We start from the raw sequence: 19671 nt of genomic DNA, 5'->3' as shown, positions 1-19671 counted from the left end.
GTTAATACATACATTTCACAATGATATTAATCACCACTGTCATCAGTTTTCAGAAAAAAACTCCTCTGCCCTTTTATAATATAGTAATATTGTATACAAGCGGTTAATTCAGTTGTGTATCCCGTGAGGTTCAGACCCCTTGTCTTTATATACCAGTAAACTTTTGCAATGCATTCTTTGAAAAGTAAAACCCAGATTGCACTGCTCTTCCCTGTTGGGTGCTGTCTTCTCCTGCACTTGTTTGCTTGATAGCTTTGTTCACCTGTTACGTCAAAATGGACCTTCATTGTCTCTGCCAGATAACTGGGCTGGTCAGAGAAGCAAATACACATTCCTTTGTCTAGGGCAGACCTGTTTGCCAACTTCCCCTGATGTTCTTGGTTTAAACACAGTAGTAATTAGTAGTAATTCTAGCATATATTCATAACTCTGAATACACACCATGTACATACGTCACAAAGTAATATTAATGATCAGTGAGTTATTAGTTTTCAAATGATGCCTCTCAAGGTATGTTTTGTACAAAGGTTATCACAACAGTGCATAGGGTGTAAATACAGGGGTGCATAGGGTCACAATGGGACCCTCTTAAAAATCCTTGATTAATTTCTCCTAGCATGAAGCATTCATTATTGCCCAACTCATCTTTCATTGTGACAAAATATAAATTACAGATGGACTTGTCTCTCATCCACATACCGTCTCTCATACCACATACCAAATGGGCACTGTTTTAATTTCTTGATGATAGTGTCCCACTTAACAAATTTCAGGTGATGACCCTCCACTTTTCTTGAACCCATGAGAGTTCTTATTAAGTACTTTTCACTGTTACTGGATACACTCCATAGCTTTGGCTGATTATCTCAGTTTCGCTTTCTGTCTCAAGATTTTCATTTTGTGATCCATTTGATTGTCTCCTGCTGCAATATATTCTAGCCATTTCCATTTTATTTCTTCTGTCTAGTGTAAGTTTTAGTCCCTTTTGCTTGTTCTATAACCTTTGTTTCTCATCCTCCAACCCATCCACTCATTTTTTTTTTCCATATTGTGTTGGCAGAGATGACTCGTGCCTGCTAATAGTGTGGGGGGGTACAATGTAAAGGAGCCATGTGACTGCCCATGTGTCGCCTTTGGGAGGAACCTTCCAGCCCCACGTCCCTGGGCTAGGGCAGCTAATCCTGCTGGCTCCTGGGGGGCTGGGGCCACAGGAGTAGGGAGCATGTGCCTCCGGGCCAGGCTGGGGCTGGCTCACAGCACCAGTGTCTCCCTGGAACTCCTGTGCCCTTGCAGACACCTCAGCAGGTGGAGGGGTGCGGGCAATGCCCCTACCTCTGGCTGAGCCCCCGGACCCTGCTCCCGGCACCTTCCTCAGCAACCCTCCACCCTGTTCCTGGCCTGGGGCTACCGCACTTGCCCCGCCAGACTTATCTGTGTGTGGGGGGAGGTCTCGGTCCTTCTCCCATGACACCTCCGCTCCAGCATGTGTCAGGCTTGCTCGGCCCCTGTCCCCAACACCCAGGCCTAGGCAGAGAGGAGAGTGGGCAGGACGGAGCCACTTCTCATGCTGGGTGAGGCTGACCATTTAGAGTCACTACTTCAGTGCAACGCAGCGGCTGTCTGCAAAAAAGCCCGGCTTGGGAGGCGGCAGCAGCCTGCTCCCCCTCTGTCCCAGCTGCTGGGGACAGGGGCTGACTGAGTGAGCCAGAGCCCCTCAATCCTCCACACATTTCTGGCTCGCTCGGCCCCTGTCCCTATGAGCCAGTCTTGGGCTGCCACCACCTCCCCAGCACTGTGTCTCTCACAGACAGCGACCCTGAGTAGAGTCAGCCAGCATTAGAAGCGGCTCTGTACTGTCCCTTCAGCTTCCCACCTGGGCCCAGCGGAGCTGGAAGTGCCAGGGGTGGGTGAGGAAGACACACGCAGGAGAAGGACAAATCCTCCCTCCCCCACCAGCAGACAGAGCAGAGCGAGCCCTGCAAGGGCATCTCTGTACTCTCAGAAATCGGGGGGAGGAGGGCAGTTAACTCTGCATGCCCCCTCTCCCCCCGCGTCACCTCTGATTGTTGGTTCCCCTTTTCTTTTTTTTTTTTTTTGCTCAATATTTTTCTTATTGGCTTTTCTGTTCTGTATTTCACATCTACTCAAACAGTTAATCTTAATATTTGATTATGCCATTTTTATTGAATTTAGCTCAATTTATGCAAAATCAGTGTGCAAGTCTATTTAGTACTCACTTTGTGGTAAAAATAGAATATGAAACTAGAATGCAACACATTTAACTTAATTATGTCTTCAAAAACCAAAACCAGCTTCTTTCCTTATAATGCCTTGTTCCTTTTCCCCACAATTAAAAAAATGCATTAAATTATTTCATTCTCTTTTTTTTAAAAAGAAAGTTATTTCAGAGCATTTGGCAACTTAGAGTTACTGAAACAAAATCAATCAATCCAAATTCAGTTTAAAAAAATAGAGCAATTTTATTAATTATTATTCCATTTGCAATAAAACAACTTAATCAGACCTAAGTCTTGTTCCACAAAGATTTAGATAGATGAGATAACTCTAATTGCTATCTATATGAACTTTCTTTGTGTATAGTATCTTGGAAACACGTCTATCAAGAGACAGGCTACTTTATAACTGCAATTCGAGTGCAGTGGTCTAAATTCAGGGAACTACTGAATTGTCTCAAATACAATTTTGTGATACCTGTGGGTAAAGAATAGTGTTTCAGTGGTGATCGCTATATATTGCTTCTGCAGAGGCTCCCTCTTGAAAATGGTGATTATCTGTGCTGCAGCTCTGGAACCACCTAGAAAACATTGACCATGTGGTTCATGCTCATATCCTCTGATGGATACAAACTTTCAGTGAAAGGCTATACAAAAGGCTGCAGACCCAATTTTTTTTCTCAAAAAGAAAAGGATTACTTGTGGCACCTTAGAGACTAACAAATATATTTGAGCATAAGCTTTTGTGGGCTACAGCCCACTTCATCGGATGCATGCAGTGGAAAATATAGCAGGACGATTCTATATACACCGCGAACATGAAACAATGGGTGTTACCATGAACACTATAACGAGAGTGATCAGTTAAGGTGAGCTATTACCAGCAGGAGAGAGAAAAAGCCTTTTGTAGTGATAATCAGGATAGACCATTTCCAGCAGTTGACAAGAACGTGTGAGGAACAATAGAGGGGGAAAATAAACATGGGGAAATTATTCGAAATAATATATATATATTTCAAAAATATTTGAAATACCAGTGAAGGACCCCAAATAATTGGGAAGGGAGGCTAGGATGACCATGGAATTGCAAAGGGGAAATATACTGTGAGAACTACAATTACAGGTGAATAATTTTCTTTTCTCCAATAATTGCTTCTACAGATCCAGCTTCAAGAGATTAATTAACCCTTATAACCCCATTGAAGAGTGTCCATTTAATTTCCTTAATTTCACCATGGTGATTTATCTGTTCACCACTCTTCATACTTAAATAAGATTCTTCTAGCAAAAGTAAACATTTCCATCTTCAAAAACAAAGGGCTTGATCCTCACTGTACCAAATCCAGCATGCTGGCCATCACTGGGACGCCGTAACTATTTCTGAAGTGATCATATTAGTTTTTACTTGTTGAAGCATTGCCATATTGTGACAGTCTGGCTAGTTCTCAGGAAAAAGACACTAGATGCCAACTGTCTTAAAAATTGCCACCATGTTTCCAGTTTGTTCTGAGGCAAAATCATTGGAAATGTGACAACATCCATAATCTACCAGCATCTGATCTCTTTTAACATCCTAGACTTTTTACAATCAGTATTAAGATCCATCATGGCACAAAAACATATGCATGTTAGTCTGTGTTACAGCTGCTAACTCCAAATAAAGAAATATGAAGAAAAAACTCAGTGAAAGCAGAAGAGTTTACTGGATAATTAAGATTAATTTCTTATAGCATGTCTTGAAATACTTAGGTATTGGTTTATATTTCCCTTCAGTAATAAAACAACTAAAATCACAAATTAATAAATAAATGAGACATAAATATTCAGTTTTTTTCACATCTTATACTTCAATAGATGCCTGATATTTTGGAGGTATTTGTATTTATCCCACATCTACTACCTATGTGTTTGATCCACATTTAGCCTTTGCTTGGTGAATAATGATAAAGAAATGTGTGGTTAGTGTACTGAAGGAGCTCTTCTTTCCAGTTCACTAGTGTAACAAAGTTGGTACATAGTTCAGTGCTGTATACTATAAAAAGAAAAGGAGTACTTGTGGCACCTTAGAAACTAACAAATTTATTTGAGCATAAGCTTTCGTGAGCTACAGTTCACTTCATCCGATGAAGTGAGCTGTAGCTCACGAAAGCTTATGCTCAAATAAATTTGTTGGTCTCTAAGGTGCCACAAGTACTCCTTTTCTTTTTGCGAATACAGACTAACACGGCTGCTACTCTGAAACCTGCTGTATATTATGTGCCTCACATTTTGAGTCAAAATTCATAGACTTCTTTTCTGCTTGCTTTTGCTGAAAATTTGTTTAGAATACATCATAATACCTAGATAGTAGCTTACATTAAATGTGACACTCTTTTTAAAGGAGCACTAATGTGAAAAATGTTGGCTGTCCTTTAGCTAGCAAGATGTACGGATGAAGCCTAACGAGTACAAATTACTCTTATTTGAGGAACTGAAAGCAAAATTTTATTAAATCCTCAAAACACACTTTTCTCTTAGGTCCTAAGAATTAGCACTGTATTGCAGATAAACTCTATTTTAGGATCACTTATTTTAAGTTGTGGCATGAAAATTTAGTCTCTGAAAATTCTTTGTTGTTTAAGACCTACAATATGTTAAGTAGTATATAAAAATATGGTCTGGTTAAGTGATTTATAAAGGATTGCTTTGTAAATGGAGTATAGTCTAGATGGAAGACAGTTGTTGTTACAGCTAAAGCTAAGTCACTCATCTTAAAGCCTACAAACCCTGTAAGAACAAAACAACAGTCTTGTATGTTACAGAATGCTTGTGGAGCATAATGAGCAATATGGTAAAGATTGTGTTAAAGTGCTTCAATACAAAAACACAATAAAATAATTAAATTAGTGTACATAGAAAAACAGTAGTAGATTGCTCTCCTAATTAATCCCTAAACATTTTTTATTTTGTATTGCAGAAAAAGGTGTGTTTGTATAACATAATGTGAAATCATCAATATAGAATTTAGTCCACTACACAAACAAGGATTTTTACTTTATGTTCCAAAGTAGAAACAAGAATGACACCACAATCTAAGCCATTCTGGTTTGTGCTAATATTTTCATGTAAACCCCATATTTTGCTTTATAGTGACATCTGATCATTATTCAGTGTTCTCTGTTGGACTTCATTTCCCAATAGATAACTTAATTATATATATATATATATATATATATATATATATATATATATATATTTATTTTCACTTATGTGCACTGTAGTTTTTTAATAGGTATAATGTAGGTGGTCAATAACTCTCCTTAAGTAATTGTTATTTTTTTGCAAAACCTTGTTTGGTCCCCTTTTGTTCCTGCTGGACCAAATTTGTTGAAACCGAGGGTTGATTATTATTTTTCATTTTGGGATTTTAGTGAATGAGATGGACCAGATTCTAGTGAAAAAAGATGTATTAAGGGCCCGTCATGTCAAGGTTTCCCCTTTGCAGGATATGAAAGCTGATATTTTACTGTTTTGTTTGCTGTAAAAATCAAAAATGAAAACCTGATTACACTGACCTAATGTGAGCAATTCAGTTACTGATCAAGAGTATGTGCAAAACTTTAATTATTGAAAGGTTTCATAGTGGTAGCCGTGTTAACGTGTATCGGCAAAAACAACGAGGAGTCCTCGTGGCACATTGGACACCAACAAATTAATTTGGGCAGAAGTTTTCATGGGCTAAAACCCACTTCATCAGATGCATAGAGTGAAAAATACAGTAAGGAGAATATATATTATAGCACATGAAAAGATGGGAGTTGCCTTACAAAGTGGAGGGTCAGTGTTAACGAGCCAATTCAATTAAGGTGGATGTGGCCTGTTTTCAACAGTTGACAAATGGGGTGAATACCAAGGGAGGGAAAATTACTTTAGTGTAGTGCTAATGAGGCCAATGAAATCAAGGTAGCCCATTTCCAACAGTTGACAAGAAGGTGTGAGTATCAGCAGAGGGAAAATTATTTTTTGTGATGATCCATCCACTCCCAGTCTTTATTCAGGCCTACTTTGGTGGTGTCCAGTTTGCAAATTAATTCCAGTTCTGCAGTTTCTCGTTGGAGTCTGGTTTTGAAGTTCTGTTGTTGAAGAATTGCCACTTTTAAAAATTGCCACAAGGACTCCTCGTTGTTTGTAATTACTGAGGTTCTCTAACCTGAACAAATACAGCTAGAATACTTTTTTTTTTATTTGGGATGTTGATCTTTTGATTTGGAGACTGAAGCTGCCATTATTAATATTTGGGAGAGGGTATTCAAAATGTCACTTCTTGCTTAAATCACTGGTTAATTTTATTTTCAGTACTGTAGGTAATTCTCTATAAAGAATCAGCACAGATTACACTAAAAATAGATAGACAAGGATTTCTAAGATAAACAGAATCTGGATTATGTTCGTTTGTTTATACCACCCTCACTTTTATAACATTGGAGTGATTTTTCCATTATACTGGCCAGATCTAGAGAGCTGTTGAAACAGTGAACAAACCAAAAATTGTAAGCCTAATTCACCAATGGTATAACTCCATTGACTTTGACCATGTAGTTATTTGAGAGTTAGGGAATGGCTAGAGGATAAGACAAGGGTGTTTTTGTTTGTTTGTTTTTAATTATGTAAAGCATTTTAGGATATGGCATATCTAATTTGATAGGTTAAAAAGTAAGTATCCATGTTACAGAAATTTTTTCAATATTCCATCTAGGTTAGCAGTTGATCCTTGTAGAGAAATGCTTAGTGTACTGTGCATTTATTTTCTAATAGCATCTATTATCTTAAAATTTCACTACAGACATGAGTGGTCTTGGTGTGAAATTTTCTGGATCTGTGGCATATCTTGAATAATATAAAAAAATTAAGAGTTTCACTTAACCTTCTAAATGCTAAGTAGTCATTTTAAAGCCATATCGTACCTCAATCAAATGCAAATATTATTCTTTTCCCTTTGTGGATAATTTTTCCTTCATTCAATAAGTGGATATATACAGTATTTGTCACAGAGCATCTGACTATTATATTTAAGGTGCGTTCTATACTCCAAAACCAAATACACTTAACTCCCTGCATTTCTCTGGTCTTTCTCTCTACTGTAAATGTTACCTGTAGTGCAAGCTTTGCATAAACCTTTATCGTAACTAAATATCTTGAGTACAAAAACTAAATCTGACTTCCTTAAATCTTTTCTTCCTGTTTCTGACTCCAATTGGGGAAGCTATAATCTTAGGCGTGTTCCTGTTTCCTTTTAGCTTTACTATAGTTGTTCAAAATATTCAATGCTATGTTAAAAAAAAAACTAAATGTTATATATTTTTTAGTTTGAGACACTTCTGCAAGCTTGCACCAGCAAAATTGCCAAAAGTATACCTCTTCCCCAATATAACGCGACCCGATATAACGTGGGTTCACATACAACACGGTAAAGCTCCGACACGCCACTCTGAGCAGCGTGTCAAGAGTGCCGGGCCGGGCTGGGCTGGAACCAAGGAGTTGGATAAGGTGGCAGAGGGTGTCAGGGACTCTTCTCCCCCCCCCCCCCCGGATCTGGGAGGGGAGAGCTGGGGGGGCACTTTTGGGGGCCCCGCAGTCCCAGAGTGGCCCAGGGGGTTAGCTGGGGGCTGGGATCAGCCTGCTCCACTTCCCTCACCCCGGCCCCAGCCCCATCCATGTCGCCCGGGGGATGGGGTTTGGGGGAAGGGATTCCTGCAGCACGGCAGCGGCGGAAGTGGAGCAGCCCGGCCCCAGCCCGCTCTACTCCGCCAGCTCCCAGCCATGGCGCTCCACTTCCCGCCGCAGGTGAGTGCGGGACCTTTCCCCAACCCCGCCCCCAGCGACACGGCTGGGGCAAGGAAAGCGGAGTGGGCTGGGGCCTTTCTCCAACTTCCCCATACTCACTGGTGGCTGGAAGATGGTGGAGTAGAATGGGCTGGGGCTGCGTTACTTCGCTTCCCGCTACTGCTGGTGAGTGCCTGTCAGGGGGTGAGGAGTGTGGATAGAGGTCGGAGCATCAGGGAGCAGGGGCGTTGGGTAGGGGGTGGGGTCCTGGGGGTGATTAGAGAAGGGGGTCTCTGGAGGGGGCGGTCAGGTAACAAGGAACGGGGGGGCCAAAGCATGTTGGATATAACGCCGTCTCACCTATAACGTGGTGAGATATTTTGTCTCCCGAGGACCACGTTGTATTGGGGTAGAGGTGTATTGGGCATAAATTGTTTAGCACTATCCAAGTACTGACTATGACATTCTGGGGTGCAATTCAGACCAGTAAGGGGCTGTTACCCCTGCCCTGTGAACGTGGGTGCCTCACAGTGCTTTGCTGCTGTAGCTCCCACCTGGACAGCTCACAAACAGCCTTCCAGCGTGTGGACAACACCCTGGGTATCTGTGGATAGCTGCAGCCTGCCAGCCATACATCAGTCACGCTCTGGCTTCTACCATTTTGGGTTACCACGTGCTGGGTGACCCCAACACACTCCCTGTCCTGGATTTTTCGCCAAAATGTGTTTTCTGCACTGTCTAGCCCTCTCCTAAACACTCCAGATATGTTAGGTCTGTTGCCCCTCTAAGGGGATCAATGTACAACAGTTTGCTATCTTAAATGGAAAAAGAAAAGGAGTACTTGTGGCACCTTAGAGACTAACAAATTTATTAGAGCATAAGCTTTCGTGAGCTACAGCTCACTTCATCGGATGCATTTGGTGGAAAAAACAGAGGAGAGATTTATATACACACACACAGAGAACATGAAACAATGGGTTTATCATACACACTGTAAGGAGAGTGATCACTTAAGATAAGCCATCACCAACAGCAGGGGGGGGAAGGAGGAAAACCTTTCATGGTGACAAGCAGGTAGGCTAATTCCAGCAGTTAACAAGAATATCAGAGGAACAGTGGGGGGTGGGGTGGGAGGGAGAAATACCATGGGGAAATAGTTTTACTTTGTGTAATGACTCATCCATTCCCAGTCTCTATTCAAGCCTAAGTTAATTGTATCCAGTTTGCAAATTAATTCCAATTCAGCAGTCTCTCGTTGGAGTCTGTTTTTGAAGCTTTTTTGTTGAAGTATAGCCACTCTTAGGTCTGTGATCGAGTGACCAGAGAGATTGAAGTGTTCTCCAACTGGTTTTTGAATGTTATAATTCTTGACGTCTGATTTGTGTCCATTCATTCTTTTACGTAGAGACTGTCCAGTTTGGCCAATGTACATGGCAGAGGGGCATTGCTGGCACATGATGGCATATATCACATTGGTAGATGCGCAGGTGAACGAGCCTCTGATAGTGTGGCTGATGTGATTAGGCCCTATGATGGTATCCCCTGAATAGATATGTGGACAGAGTTGGCAACGGGCTTTGTTGCAAGGATAGGTTCCTGGGTTAGTGGTTCTGTTGTGTGGTGTGTGGTTGCTGGTGAGTATTTGCTTCAGATTGGGGGGCTGTCTGTAAGCAAGGACTGGTCTGTCTCCCAAGATCTGAGAGAGCGATGGCTCGTCCTTCAGGATAGGTTGTAGATCCTTGATGATGCGTTGGAGGGGTTTTAGTTGGGGGCTGAAGGTGATGGCTAGTGGCGTTCTGTTGTTTTCTTTGTTGGGCCTGTCCTGTAGTAGGTGACTTCTGGGTACTAAATGGAGTTACTCACACAGTTCACAACACTGGATTAGTTTTGATTAAAGAATAAAACAAATTGATTTAACTACAAGGAGAAAGGTTTTAAGTGAGTACAAGTCTAAGGCATTAAAGCCAGGAATGTTTACAAGAGAAATGAAGATAAAATGCTTCTTAATACTCAAACTTAAACTATACTTGATTCAAGGTGAAATTCCTTACCACATGTTTCCAGTAACATTGCTGACAAAATTATCAGGCCACGATCTGCTCCCAAAGTCCAAGGGCTGTTTCTTTTGTTGTCTTAGGTGAAAGAGAGAGAGATGGATAGGTAGAGATAACTTGGGGCGTTTTTGCCCCTCATTTTTACAGTAATCACCCTTTGATATGTATTTATAACATAAGAACAGCCATACTGGGTCAGACCAAAGGTTGATCTAGCCCAGTATCCTGGCTTCCGACAGTGGCCAACGCCAGGTTCACCAGAGGGAATGAACAGAATAGGTAATCAGCAAGTGATCCATGCCCTGTTGCAAAATTCCCAGCTTCTGGCAAACAGAGGCTAGGGACACCATCCCTGCCCACTTGGCTAATAGCTATTGATGGACCTATCCTCCATGAATTTATCTAGTTCTTTTTTGAACCCTGTTATAGTCTTGACCTTCACAACATCCTCTGGCAAAAAGTTCCACAGGCTGACTGTATGTTGTGTGAAAAAATACTTCCTTTTGTTCCTGCTACCTATTAATTTCATGTGGTGACCCCTAGTTCATGTTATGAGAAGGAATAAATAACACTTCCTTATTCACTTTCTCCACACCAGTCATGATTTTAAACCTCAACCATATCCCCTCTTAGTCGTCTCTTTTCCATGCTGAAAAGTCCCAGTCGTATTAATCTCTCTTCATACGGAAGCCGTTCCATACCGTAATCATTTTTGTTGCCCTTTTCTGAACCTTTTCCAATTCAAGTACATCTTTTTTGAGATGGGATGACCACATCTGCGTGCAGTATTCAAGGTGTGGGCATACCATGGATTTATATCGAGCAATAGGATATTTTCTGTCTTATTATCTATCCATTTCTGAAAGCTTTTTTGACAGCCGCTGCACAAGGAGTGGATGTTTTCAGAGATGACACAATGACTCCCAAGATCTTTCTTGAGTGGTAACAAATAATTTAGACTCCATCATTTTATATGTGTAGTTGGGATTATGTTTTGCAATATGTGTTATTTTGCATTTATCAACAATGAATTTCATCTGCCATTTTGTTGCCTAGTCACCCAGTTTTGAGCGATCCTTTTGTAGCTCTTCACATTCTGCCTGGGACTTAACTATCTTGAGTAGTTTTGTATCATCTGCAAATTTTGCCACCTCACTGTTTACCCCTTTTTCCAGATCATTTATGAATATGTTGAATTGGACCCTGGGGGGATACCACTGTTTACCTCTCTCCATTCCGAAAACTGACGATTTATTCCAACCCCTTGTTTCCTATCTTTTAACCAGTTACCAATCCATGAGAGCACCTTCCCTCTTATCTCATGACAGCTTACTTTACTTAAGAGCCTTTGGTGATGGACCTTGTCAAAGGCTTTCTGAAAATCTATATCCACTGGATCCCCTTTGCCACATGCTTGTTGACCCCCCTCAAAGAATTCTAGTAGATTGGTAAGATATGATTTCCCTTTACAAAAAACATGTTGACTCTTCCCCAACAAATTACGTTCATCTATATGTTGACAATTTTGTTTTTTACTGTAGTTTGAACCTGGTACTGAAGTCCGGCTTGCCAGGATCACCTCTGGAGTCCTTTTTAAAAATTGGTGTCACATTAGCTATCCTCCAGTCATTTGGTACAGAAGCTGATTTAAATGATAGGTTACAGACTATAGTTAGTAGTTCTGCAATTTCACATTTTTGTTCCTTCAGAACTCTTGGTTGAATACCATCTGGTCCTAGTGACTTTTTACTGTTTAGTTCATCAATTTGTTCCAAAATTTTCTCTAATAAACCCATCTGTTTAATTCAGTACTGTTTGCAATACTAACACCTTTTCCTCAGGATTACCCCTAAATAAAATTCATTACTGTTGTGAGGACAGAGACAAAGAGCATGATGGTTAAAGAGGTTCCAGGTTGTTGTTTGCTAAAAGGCAGATCTGTTTGTTCCTGCCCCCCTTTCTTGCCAGAAAATGACAGGCGATTGTCCATCAACTTTGATGACACCTGGCTAGAGGCGTCAGCTTGTCCTTTGTCTTCGAGAAACTGGTTTACTGATCTGGTAAACACATTTCAGACTTAATTTCAGCTGATGTTCATAACTTTACATAGTTGCTACATATGTTTCACCATGATATTATTGAGCAAGTTATTTGTTTTCAAATGATACCTTACAAGGTATTTTTTGTGCAAAGATTATTACAGTGGTATGTAGGGTATGAATATAGGGTCATGCTGACATCCACTGTATTCAGCTTTGATTGAATGTAGGTAATGAATGCTATAGCTATATATCTGTATATAAACTCAATATAGTGCATTTAACTAGCATACTGCTATGAATGAAGCAGAAAGCAAATGTCTTTGCCTTTCACTGTGTCAAAGTCTGGGAGACAATATAAAGTTACAGATTTAGAATGTGCCACGCCATACTGTGAACACTGTTAGAATATTCAGTTAGAAGATTAATGAAATAATAAATATATTAATGAAATATATATATATATAGCGCACTATAATTTCTGGGGACTGATAAATGGCTTTATTTCATTCATCTTCTAACTGAATATTCTAACACTGTTTACAGTATGGCGTGGCACATTCTAGATCTGTAACTTTATATTGTCTCCCAGACCTTGACACAGTGAAAGGCAAAGACATTTGCTTTCTCCTTCATACATAGCAGTATGCTAGTTAAATGCACTATATTGAGTTTCTTGCAGTATTTTTTGAAAGTCTTAAGTTTCACACAGCCAGGTCCTCTAATATAAAAATAACCGAAGCAGCAAGTCACTTAGAAAAAGATTGCTGCATCTACCTTTTGATAAAGTACTTCATCAGGTGCAGTAATCCATGAAATCCTGCATACCAGTAAATAGATTGACACGAGAAATGAGGGATCTGCAGTTTATTTTTAATAAACCCCCTTTTTTATCCCAGACATTATTTTCTAAGTCTGTACTAAAATTTTATAGCTAAAAATTATTTGACCTGTTTCTTTGAGTGTCAAAAATCTAATTACTCAACCAACTTAAATACGCTGTCATTTGGAAATAGGGAATTCTAGTTAGAACCTGCTTTCTTCCTTCTGTCTGCTATGTACAAATCTAAACATAATAACTTGGCATAGAATGCTTATCCAAAGATCTTTCTCCAGACTTTCATTTCAAATAGTCTCAATTGCAATAGTCAGACAACCTCAATCTCTTACATGATATTAATAGAAATAGAGCAGCAAAGAAACTTCCTAATTCTACTTCTGAGGTAAAGTTTGCAGTGGTCTATTATACTGTCCCGACATAAAGTAATTTTGTCTGTTTTTAATACCTTTACAAACAGTGTTTAGTCAATAGGAACTCCCTGTTGTTGAGGACACTGTTTTGTTATCAAAGTCTTACGTCACTTAAATTTCCAACAGATCATTCTGGCTCCCATATTGTATATTGTAATACTTATATTGGGAAAAAAATCTGGTTTGTGTGCTTAAAAAATGTAGGTTATAGTGCTTTTGCAACCTCTAGTAGAAGTTGTTATTCATGTATTTTTTAGGACAAAAATACATTTTTTTAGGACCTCAAGATTTGCTTTTCTGAATACAGCAAGTACGATTTGATTTGGAGGAGTCATAAATGCCTGAACTGGTCTTTTTACTTTAAAGACTTACAATGGAAAGAAATTATGGTACATTTTGGATATAGACATTTTTTAAAAGTTAACATAATTTTAACTTAATTTTTGCTCTGCAAATTCTGCAGTTTTCCTTTACATTGTTAAACTTAAAATTCCAAGTCAGAGGTTTTTACAGCTAAAACTGTGCTGTTAGAGAGAACTGTCTTGGAAATTACACTGTATTTGCTTCTGCTAGATACACCATAGCACTTCTCCTTCCCTCTTCCTTCTCCCCTCCCCCCAAAAACCAGAGTATGTATACAGAATACATTAAATACTATCAAAGAAATGAATGAGAGTAATGAAGACATTTTACATCTTAGCCAGTGAAGCATGTTGCCAGTTAAATCCCAGCTCCAGTCACTGATTTTAGTGAGATCAAAATTTTACCCATCTGTTTAATTCAATACTGTTTGCATGTCTTTTTTTCTGACCAAAATACTGTCATTTATTTTGTTCTTAATAATCTAATTAATCATAACATTAGAAATATTTTCACCCTTTAGAAATGTACATTATATCTTTCAAACAACAATACAGTTAGCAACTGTCCAGTCAAAAATACTTCAGATTAAAAATATTAATGCTATTAGCTTGCATGTCTTGTGTGTGTGCATTTTATTTTTTGGTTGTTTTTTTATGAAGACAATCAGTTATACAGTCGGTTGTGTGATTAATTCTTTACAAAGTCTATGCAGTATATCATAATAATACTGTGGTATAGTAGGTATAAGGGGAAAATACCAAAAACATCAATAGTATAACTTGGTGTTTTTTCTGGGATACATACTGAAGGATTTTTATCATATATACAGTTTTTAAATAAATCTCTTACATGGTTTGTCTTTTTTCCAATACAAAAATGTAAATGGTGGCAAAAGAAGAATTGGTCCCTATCTCTCCAACATGCATCATTCAAAATACCATTGACAGTACAGCCCCTCTCTTAGTTGTGAGATTTATGGCTTTTAGTTCTATGGTGTTCCATTACCCTGTCTACACAGTTAAATTGATTAGCAGACAGTTGAGAGCAGGGAGAAGCAACAATGCAGTGAGTTGATGCCGATCGTATCTATGAACTGTTTAAATACTGTTAATATTGTTCTTGTTTCTTGTTGAGATAACAAACTGTTCTTGGTTAACTATGTTAATAAAAGTATTTGTTTGCTGTTATTGATTTTAGGGGCCTCTAGAAAATGATTTGGTGGTCCATGTGGCCCTGATAGCAGAAAGTCAACGGTAAGACATTTACTTTTAGTAAGAATTTGTATTTTAAGGAAGAATTGAATGTGACCGAGATCTACAGTCTGGCACAGGTTTTCAAAGAAGCATGAGTGAGAATATTAATTCAGATTTAAATTGATATGATATTCATGTTTTTGCTTCTTCAGTAATTGCTACCAAGGCCCTTACAAAATCAGACTATAGTTATGCTGTAATTAATCGCTGTGTTTATTTTGTTTTATAGCCTGCAAGTTTTTCTGAACACGTACGGAATCCAGACTCAGACTCCCCAGCAGGTGGAACCTATTCAGATATGGGCTCAACAGGAACTTGTCAAAGTAAGAGATTTTGCATTAATGACTTATCTATGCAGTTCTTTTTTTTTAATTTTTTTAAATGCAATTCCTTTTTTGCTGACAACCAGACTCAAGCCTAGTTATGTTGCAATGAATTGTCTAGCTTTTTGTTTTATTTTAATCAAACTGTATGATACTTCAAAGTGTGCATTATTGGTTTATAATGCATGCCTGGTAGCAGCATTTAGCAAATAATTGAAGGGTGTGTTCTGTATTTGCACTTAGACATCTTTGACCATAACCCAAAATGTAATTTGTGATGATCTGTTATCCAATCTGGGTAGTATCTAATCACCTCCCAAAGAATAAAACAAAAATACAGTAGATCAGTGGACTAAGTTTGATCTCGACACACAGTAAATCAGAGACAGATATAGAGATGGATTTAAGTAACAGACTATAACTTTATTAATTTAACACTGGGTAGGTGTGCTGTAGTCCCACCCCATGTTCTCACATAGCAGGCATTGCTTGGGTGGAGTGTGGGGTTAAAGGGCTCCCAGCATATAACAAATATCTCAGGGTAGATGCTCCTTGGTCAGTGCCTTAGGACAGTTCACTTCTGAATCCTCTTTCCCTCCATGTTTGTGGGAGGACAGAAGGTGCCAAGGTGGGAGCTCAGTCTGCGAAGTCTTCAGGTCTCCCCTTCTCCTATAGACACAAGGTCCAAAAGTGAAATCCTGGGTCTTGTTTACCTCAGGGAACTGGCCATTTTAGCCATTATCTGCACTGGAAACTGGCTACTGGGGGTACCAGCAATTAGAATGGTCATGGCCATCCACGCTGACTGACATCCATATCCAGCCCTTAAAGTCATGAAGACATTGCAGCCCCTGCATCTGTCTAATGGTGTCCATCATCCTTATAGCTTATGCCCAGTATATTGGTTGTCCCTATGTGTGATCATTGAGCCTCCTGCCCGCAAAATTATCCTGGTAGTCTTGTGGTTTGGATGCTGATGGGCTCTGTAAATACAGACTGGCTTGACAATTCCCTGCCAAACTTGCCTAGTGAGCATCTCTGAGTAAACCAATTTTGTGCGTGGTCATTACCACTTAATCAATTCCACATCCCTCTGAATTCTAATTCTCAAATTTACTCTGGTGCAAGCCTCAAGATCATTTTTACCAAGTTGAATAACCAAGATATCAGATAGCTGTATCTCAGCCATCCGTGAGTGCAGCATAGCCATAAGTTGATTGCACAACATGGCTGTTCTGCCATATCACTGAAGGCAAACGGTTTCAGCCTTGAAGCTCAGTTGTGATCCACCGGCTGACCTCATTGCCTGCTTGTGGGCTCCATCCACAATTGAGTGCCTGCAGATCCAGATATCAATCCTCTTCCCAATGTCTCCTGCAATCACAAACAACAAAGCTAGTTCAGATTCAGGATGTGCCCCAGCAACCTATTGGTAGGGTGAACATATATCCTGTAACAATCTGATTTCCAGGGCTTGATTACCTGGACCTTCTGGAGGTTGAAATCCTCTGATCCTGTTGATTTTGTTGCCCCAAACCTAAGGGAATGCATGCCAGAATTTGCAGGACTGAGAAGTAAGTAGGCTTTTGCCTTCTTCGTGTCCACAGCAAACTGATATCTGCTCAGGTAGCTGCCATCCTCGGGTATGAATAAAGGGTATGGTTCCTGGTCCTGTATGTTTTAAAATTACATTCATGGGTTTTACCTGTTCATCTGCATAATACCTGAGCTCTACTGTGGCCCTCTTTCCTGTCTGATCAGTTTTTGAATACTTCAATTTGAGTGACCTTGCTCGTGTGTAAATTGCACATCCAGTGGTTCTAATGCACACCTGGAGCTATCTCCTGTTGTCTGGGACACTAGTTCAGTAAAAGCACCCAAAAAGGCAATGACAAATGCTGCTTTCAATAGAACAGCTCCCACCCTACAACTGCACACTCTGGGTAAAGCTTCCAGTTAGTATGGTTATGGGTTCCTCCCTGCAACCATCATCTCGAACATCCTTCCAAAATCTTCTTTAATAAAAATCCCCTACTTGAGTCAGCAAAACTTGAGGCCAGCAAGGTGACCCAGTATTATGGATAAAGCCAATCCATGATACATTAAAGACATTACATTTCTTACCACCCAAAGTTCAGGGATGGAGCAAATACACTGGAGTCCTTCCCTAACTCAGAATTATACAGATTCCACCAAACTGGCCTTGTACAGTCTGACTGACTGGCGGTCGGGGTGGAGGGAGCAATGAAGTTTGTTTTCCAATTCTAAAGCTGTCAGGGGCCATGTCTTGACAACTGATGAGGCATCACCTGAGGGCCTCAGCTGGTGAATTGTGCAATTTCCTGGAGAATGTTCTCTTGAAATCAAAAGGATATCAGCAATGCCCTTATCTATGACTTGAACATACACTGCACAGATAAGAATATTAAATAAAAGGCAGTGCAAAACAAATATTTTCAAAGGCCTCATTTTCCATGAGAACTTTGCTGACTGCCAATTGATAATTGAGGGTACGATAAATGGTGGATAATTCTCCATCCCTCTGTGATGGTTCTCAGTGTATCCAGAAGTGAGAGTCACCTTGTTACTCCCTGCCTCTAGTGAGACAGAATCTTGCCTGCAGTAGCTTCCTACCATCACCAGCCTTACAGCTGCTCAGTGACTTTCCTCTGGGCTACATTAGTCCTGTGTTTGCCTTGCAGATTAACAAGAGGTGCACCCCAGATCCCAAGTTCCCTTGTGATATACAGCCTCTGACACTGGCTACTTACAGAAATCCCAGTTCCTTTGCTACCAAAGGAGCCGTGTACCCTCAGTTTACCAGGTTTACCTTAAATCACTGCTCCTTTATAATGCACAGCACCTGTGAGCACTTGCAATAAAACAAAATAAAGTTTATTTAAGAAAGAATAGAGATGACACTAGAAACGAGAGAGTGAAGGGAACATGGTTACAATATAAAACAAAAACTAAGGAATACACTTATTAGATAGGATAGGTAACAACTACTAAAGTAGGTTCCCTAACCCCATCCCCACCTCCACAAAAGTACAGTCTGTTGCTGAGCTGATTGGTTTCCCAGGAACAAGGATGCACACTTTTATGAAATACCCCTGCTCAACAAGATGACTCCTCCTCTGTGAATGGATACAGTGTGTCTTTCTTCACCTTGTGATATACTGAATCAGTCTTTAGTCTTTACTTGGGGCAAGTCTACACTATAAACTTACATCTGTATAATTATGTCACTTGGGGTGTGAAAGATCCACACCCCTGAGCAACACAGTTACACTGACATAACCCTTGGTATTCCATTTCGTGAGAGACAGCGACCGGATGACCATGCCTCTGAAGAGTTGCCACATTCAAAGTTTCAATTTTGGTGGACTGTCAGAGATCCCAGTTACAATTGGATGCAGACCTGCCTACTAACATCAGAGAATGTGCATCCCCAAGGGGGCTTTGGCACGAACCCGTCATGTTTGCACCAAGGGGAGATGGCACCAACAAGGCATCTACAGCTGAAAGTAAGGCAGGGGCTTTAATCCCGGTGCTGAGCACTGGGTTATTCATAGTCAAAAAAACAAGAGCAAACGATTATCCCAGTTATATATTGGAAATACTTCGTCCCACTGGGATGAGGTAGAGGCTCAGTAATGTGACCGTTTTCCAGGTCTACCAGTACAGGCTTCATGCTGTGTGACCTGAGTGGTTGAGTCTCAGTGAATTCCTTGGCCTCGGGTAGCTAGGTGCAGTTGCTTCCCTGCATCTTCACCGCCTGTGTTAGCCATCATTTTCAGGGTTCACGTTGGATCTGGCCACCTCACATAATGTCCAAGGCGATATTTCAGACAAGCCTTCATCGCTGATGGCATAGCTCCAGCAAGCAATCCCGTACTTCAGATGTTTCACCCCCTCCACCACAATGAGTTACGTGGACCATCTTGGTATATTGATTGCAGGACTAACAGAAGCAATGCTGATAGATCAGGGACGTCATGAGGTGGAAGATTCTTTACTTCTGTATTCTTGTTGCCCCAACCATCTCTATGGGGTAGCACTACTACTGCAAGGTGAGGCCAAGTCCTCCCTGACAACCTGGATGCCTGTGTCTCCTTGTTTACTTACTGCATATCTTAAACATCGGCATGGTTACCTCACTGTCACTGTAGTCTATGTGCCGACAGAGGAATCTGTTGACTCAATTAAAGATCATTTCTATGATCAATTGGAACATCTAGTATGCACAGTCCCTCCACATGATAATCTCATGATCCTGGGTGATCAAAATGCAGTTACTGGCTCCCTGCGAACTGATTTTGAATAGGTCATTGGTCATTGTGGTTCAGGCA

The 19671-nt window shown here is 40.2% G+C and overlaps 1 protein-coding gene across 7 annotated transcripts in view; it reads left to right on the top strand.

Moving 5' to 3' along the window:
- Positions 1-19671, top strand: part of PHKB (phosphorylase kinase regulatory subunit beta) — a 224043-nt gene that overhangs the window by 148876 nt on the left and 55496 nt on the right. For all 7 annotated transcript variants that reach the window (XM_043494809.1, XM_043494810.1, XM_043494811.1 and 4 more), the window contains 2 exons: positions 14941-14996; positions 15226-15319. In XM_043494809.1, coding sequence (XP_043350744.1) covers positions 14941-14996; positions 15226-15319 — 150 coding nt within the window. The remainder of the gene's footprint in view (positions 1-14940; positions 14997-15225; positions 15320-19671) is intronic.

This window comes from Dermochelys coriacea, chromosome 12 (genome assembly GCF_009764565.3).
Source record: "Dermochelys coriacea isolate rDerCor1 chromosome 12, rDerCor1.pri.v4, whole genome shotgun sequence".
In the NCBI taxonomy this organism is placed as follows: Eukaryota; Metazoa; Chordata; order Testudines; family Dermochelyidae; genus Dermochelys; species Dermochelys coriacea.
Note: the sequence above shows the minus strand (reverse complement) of the source record. Positions and strands in the feature narration are given on the sequence as shown.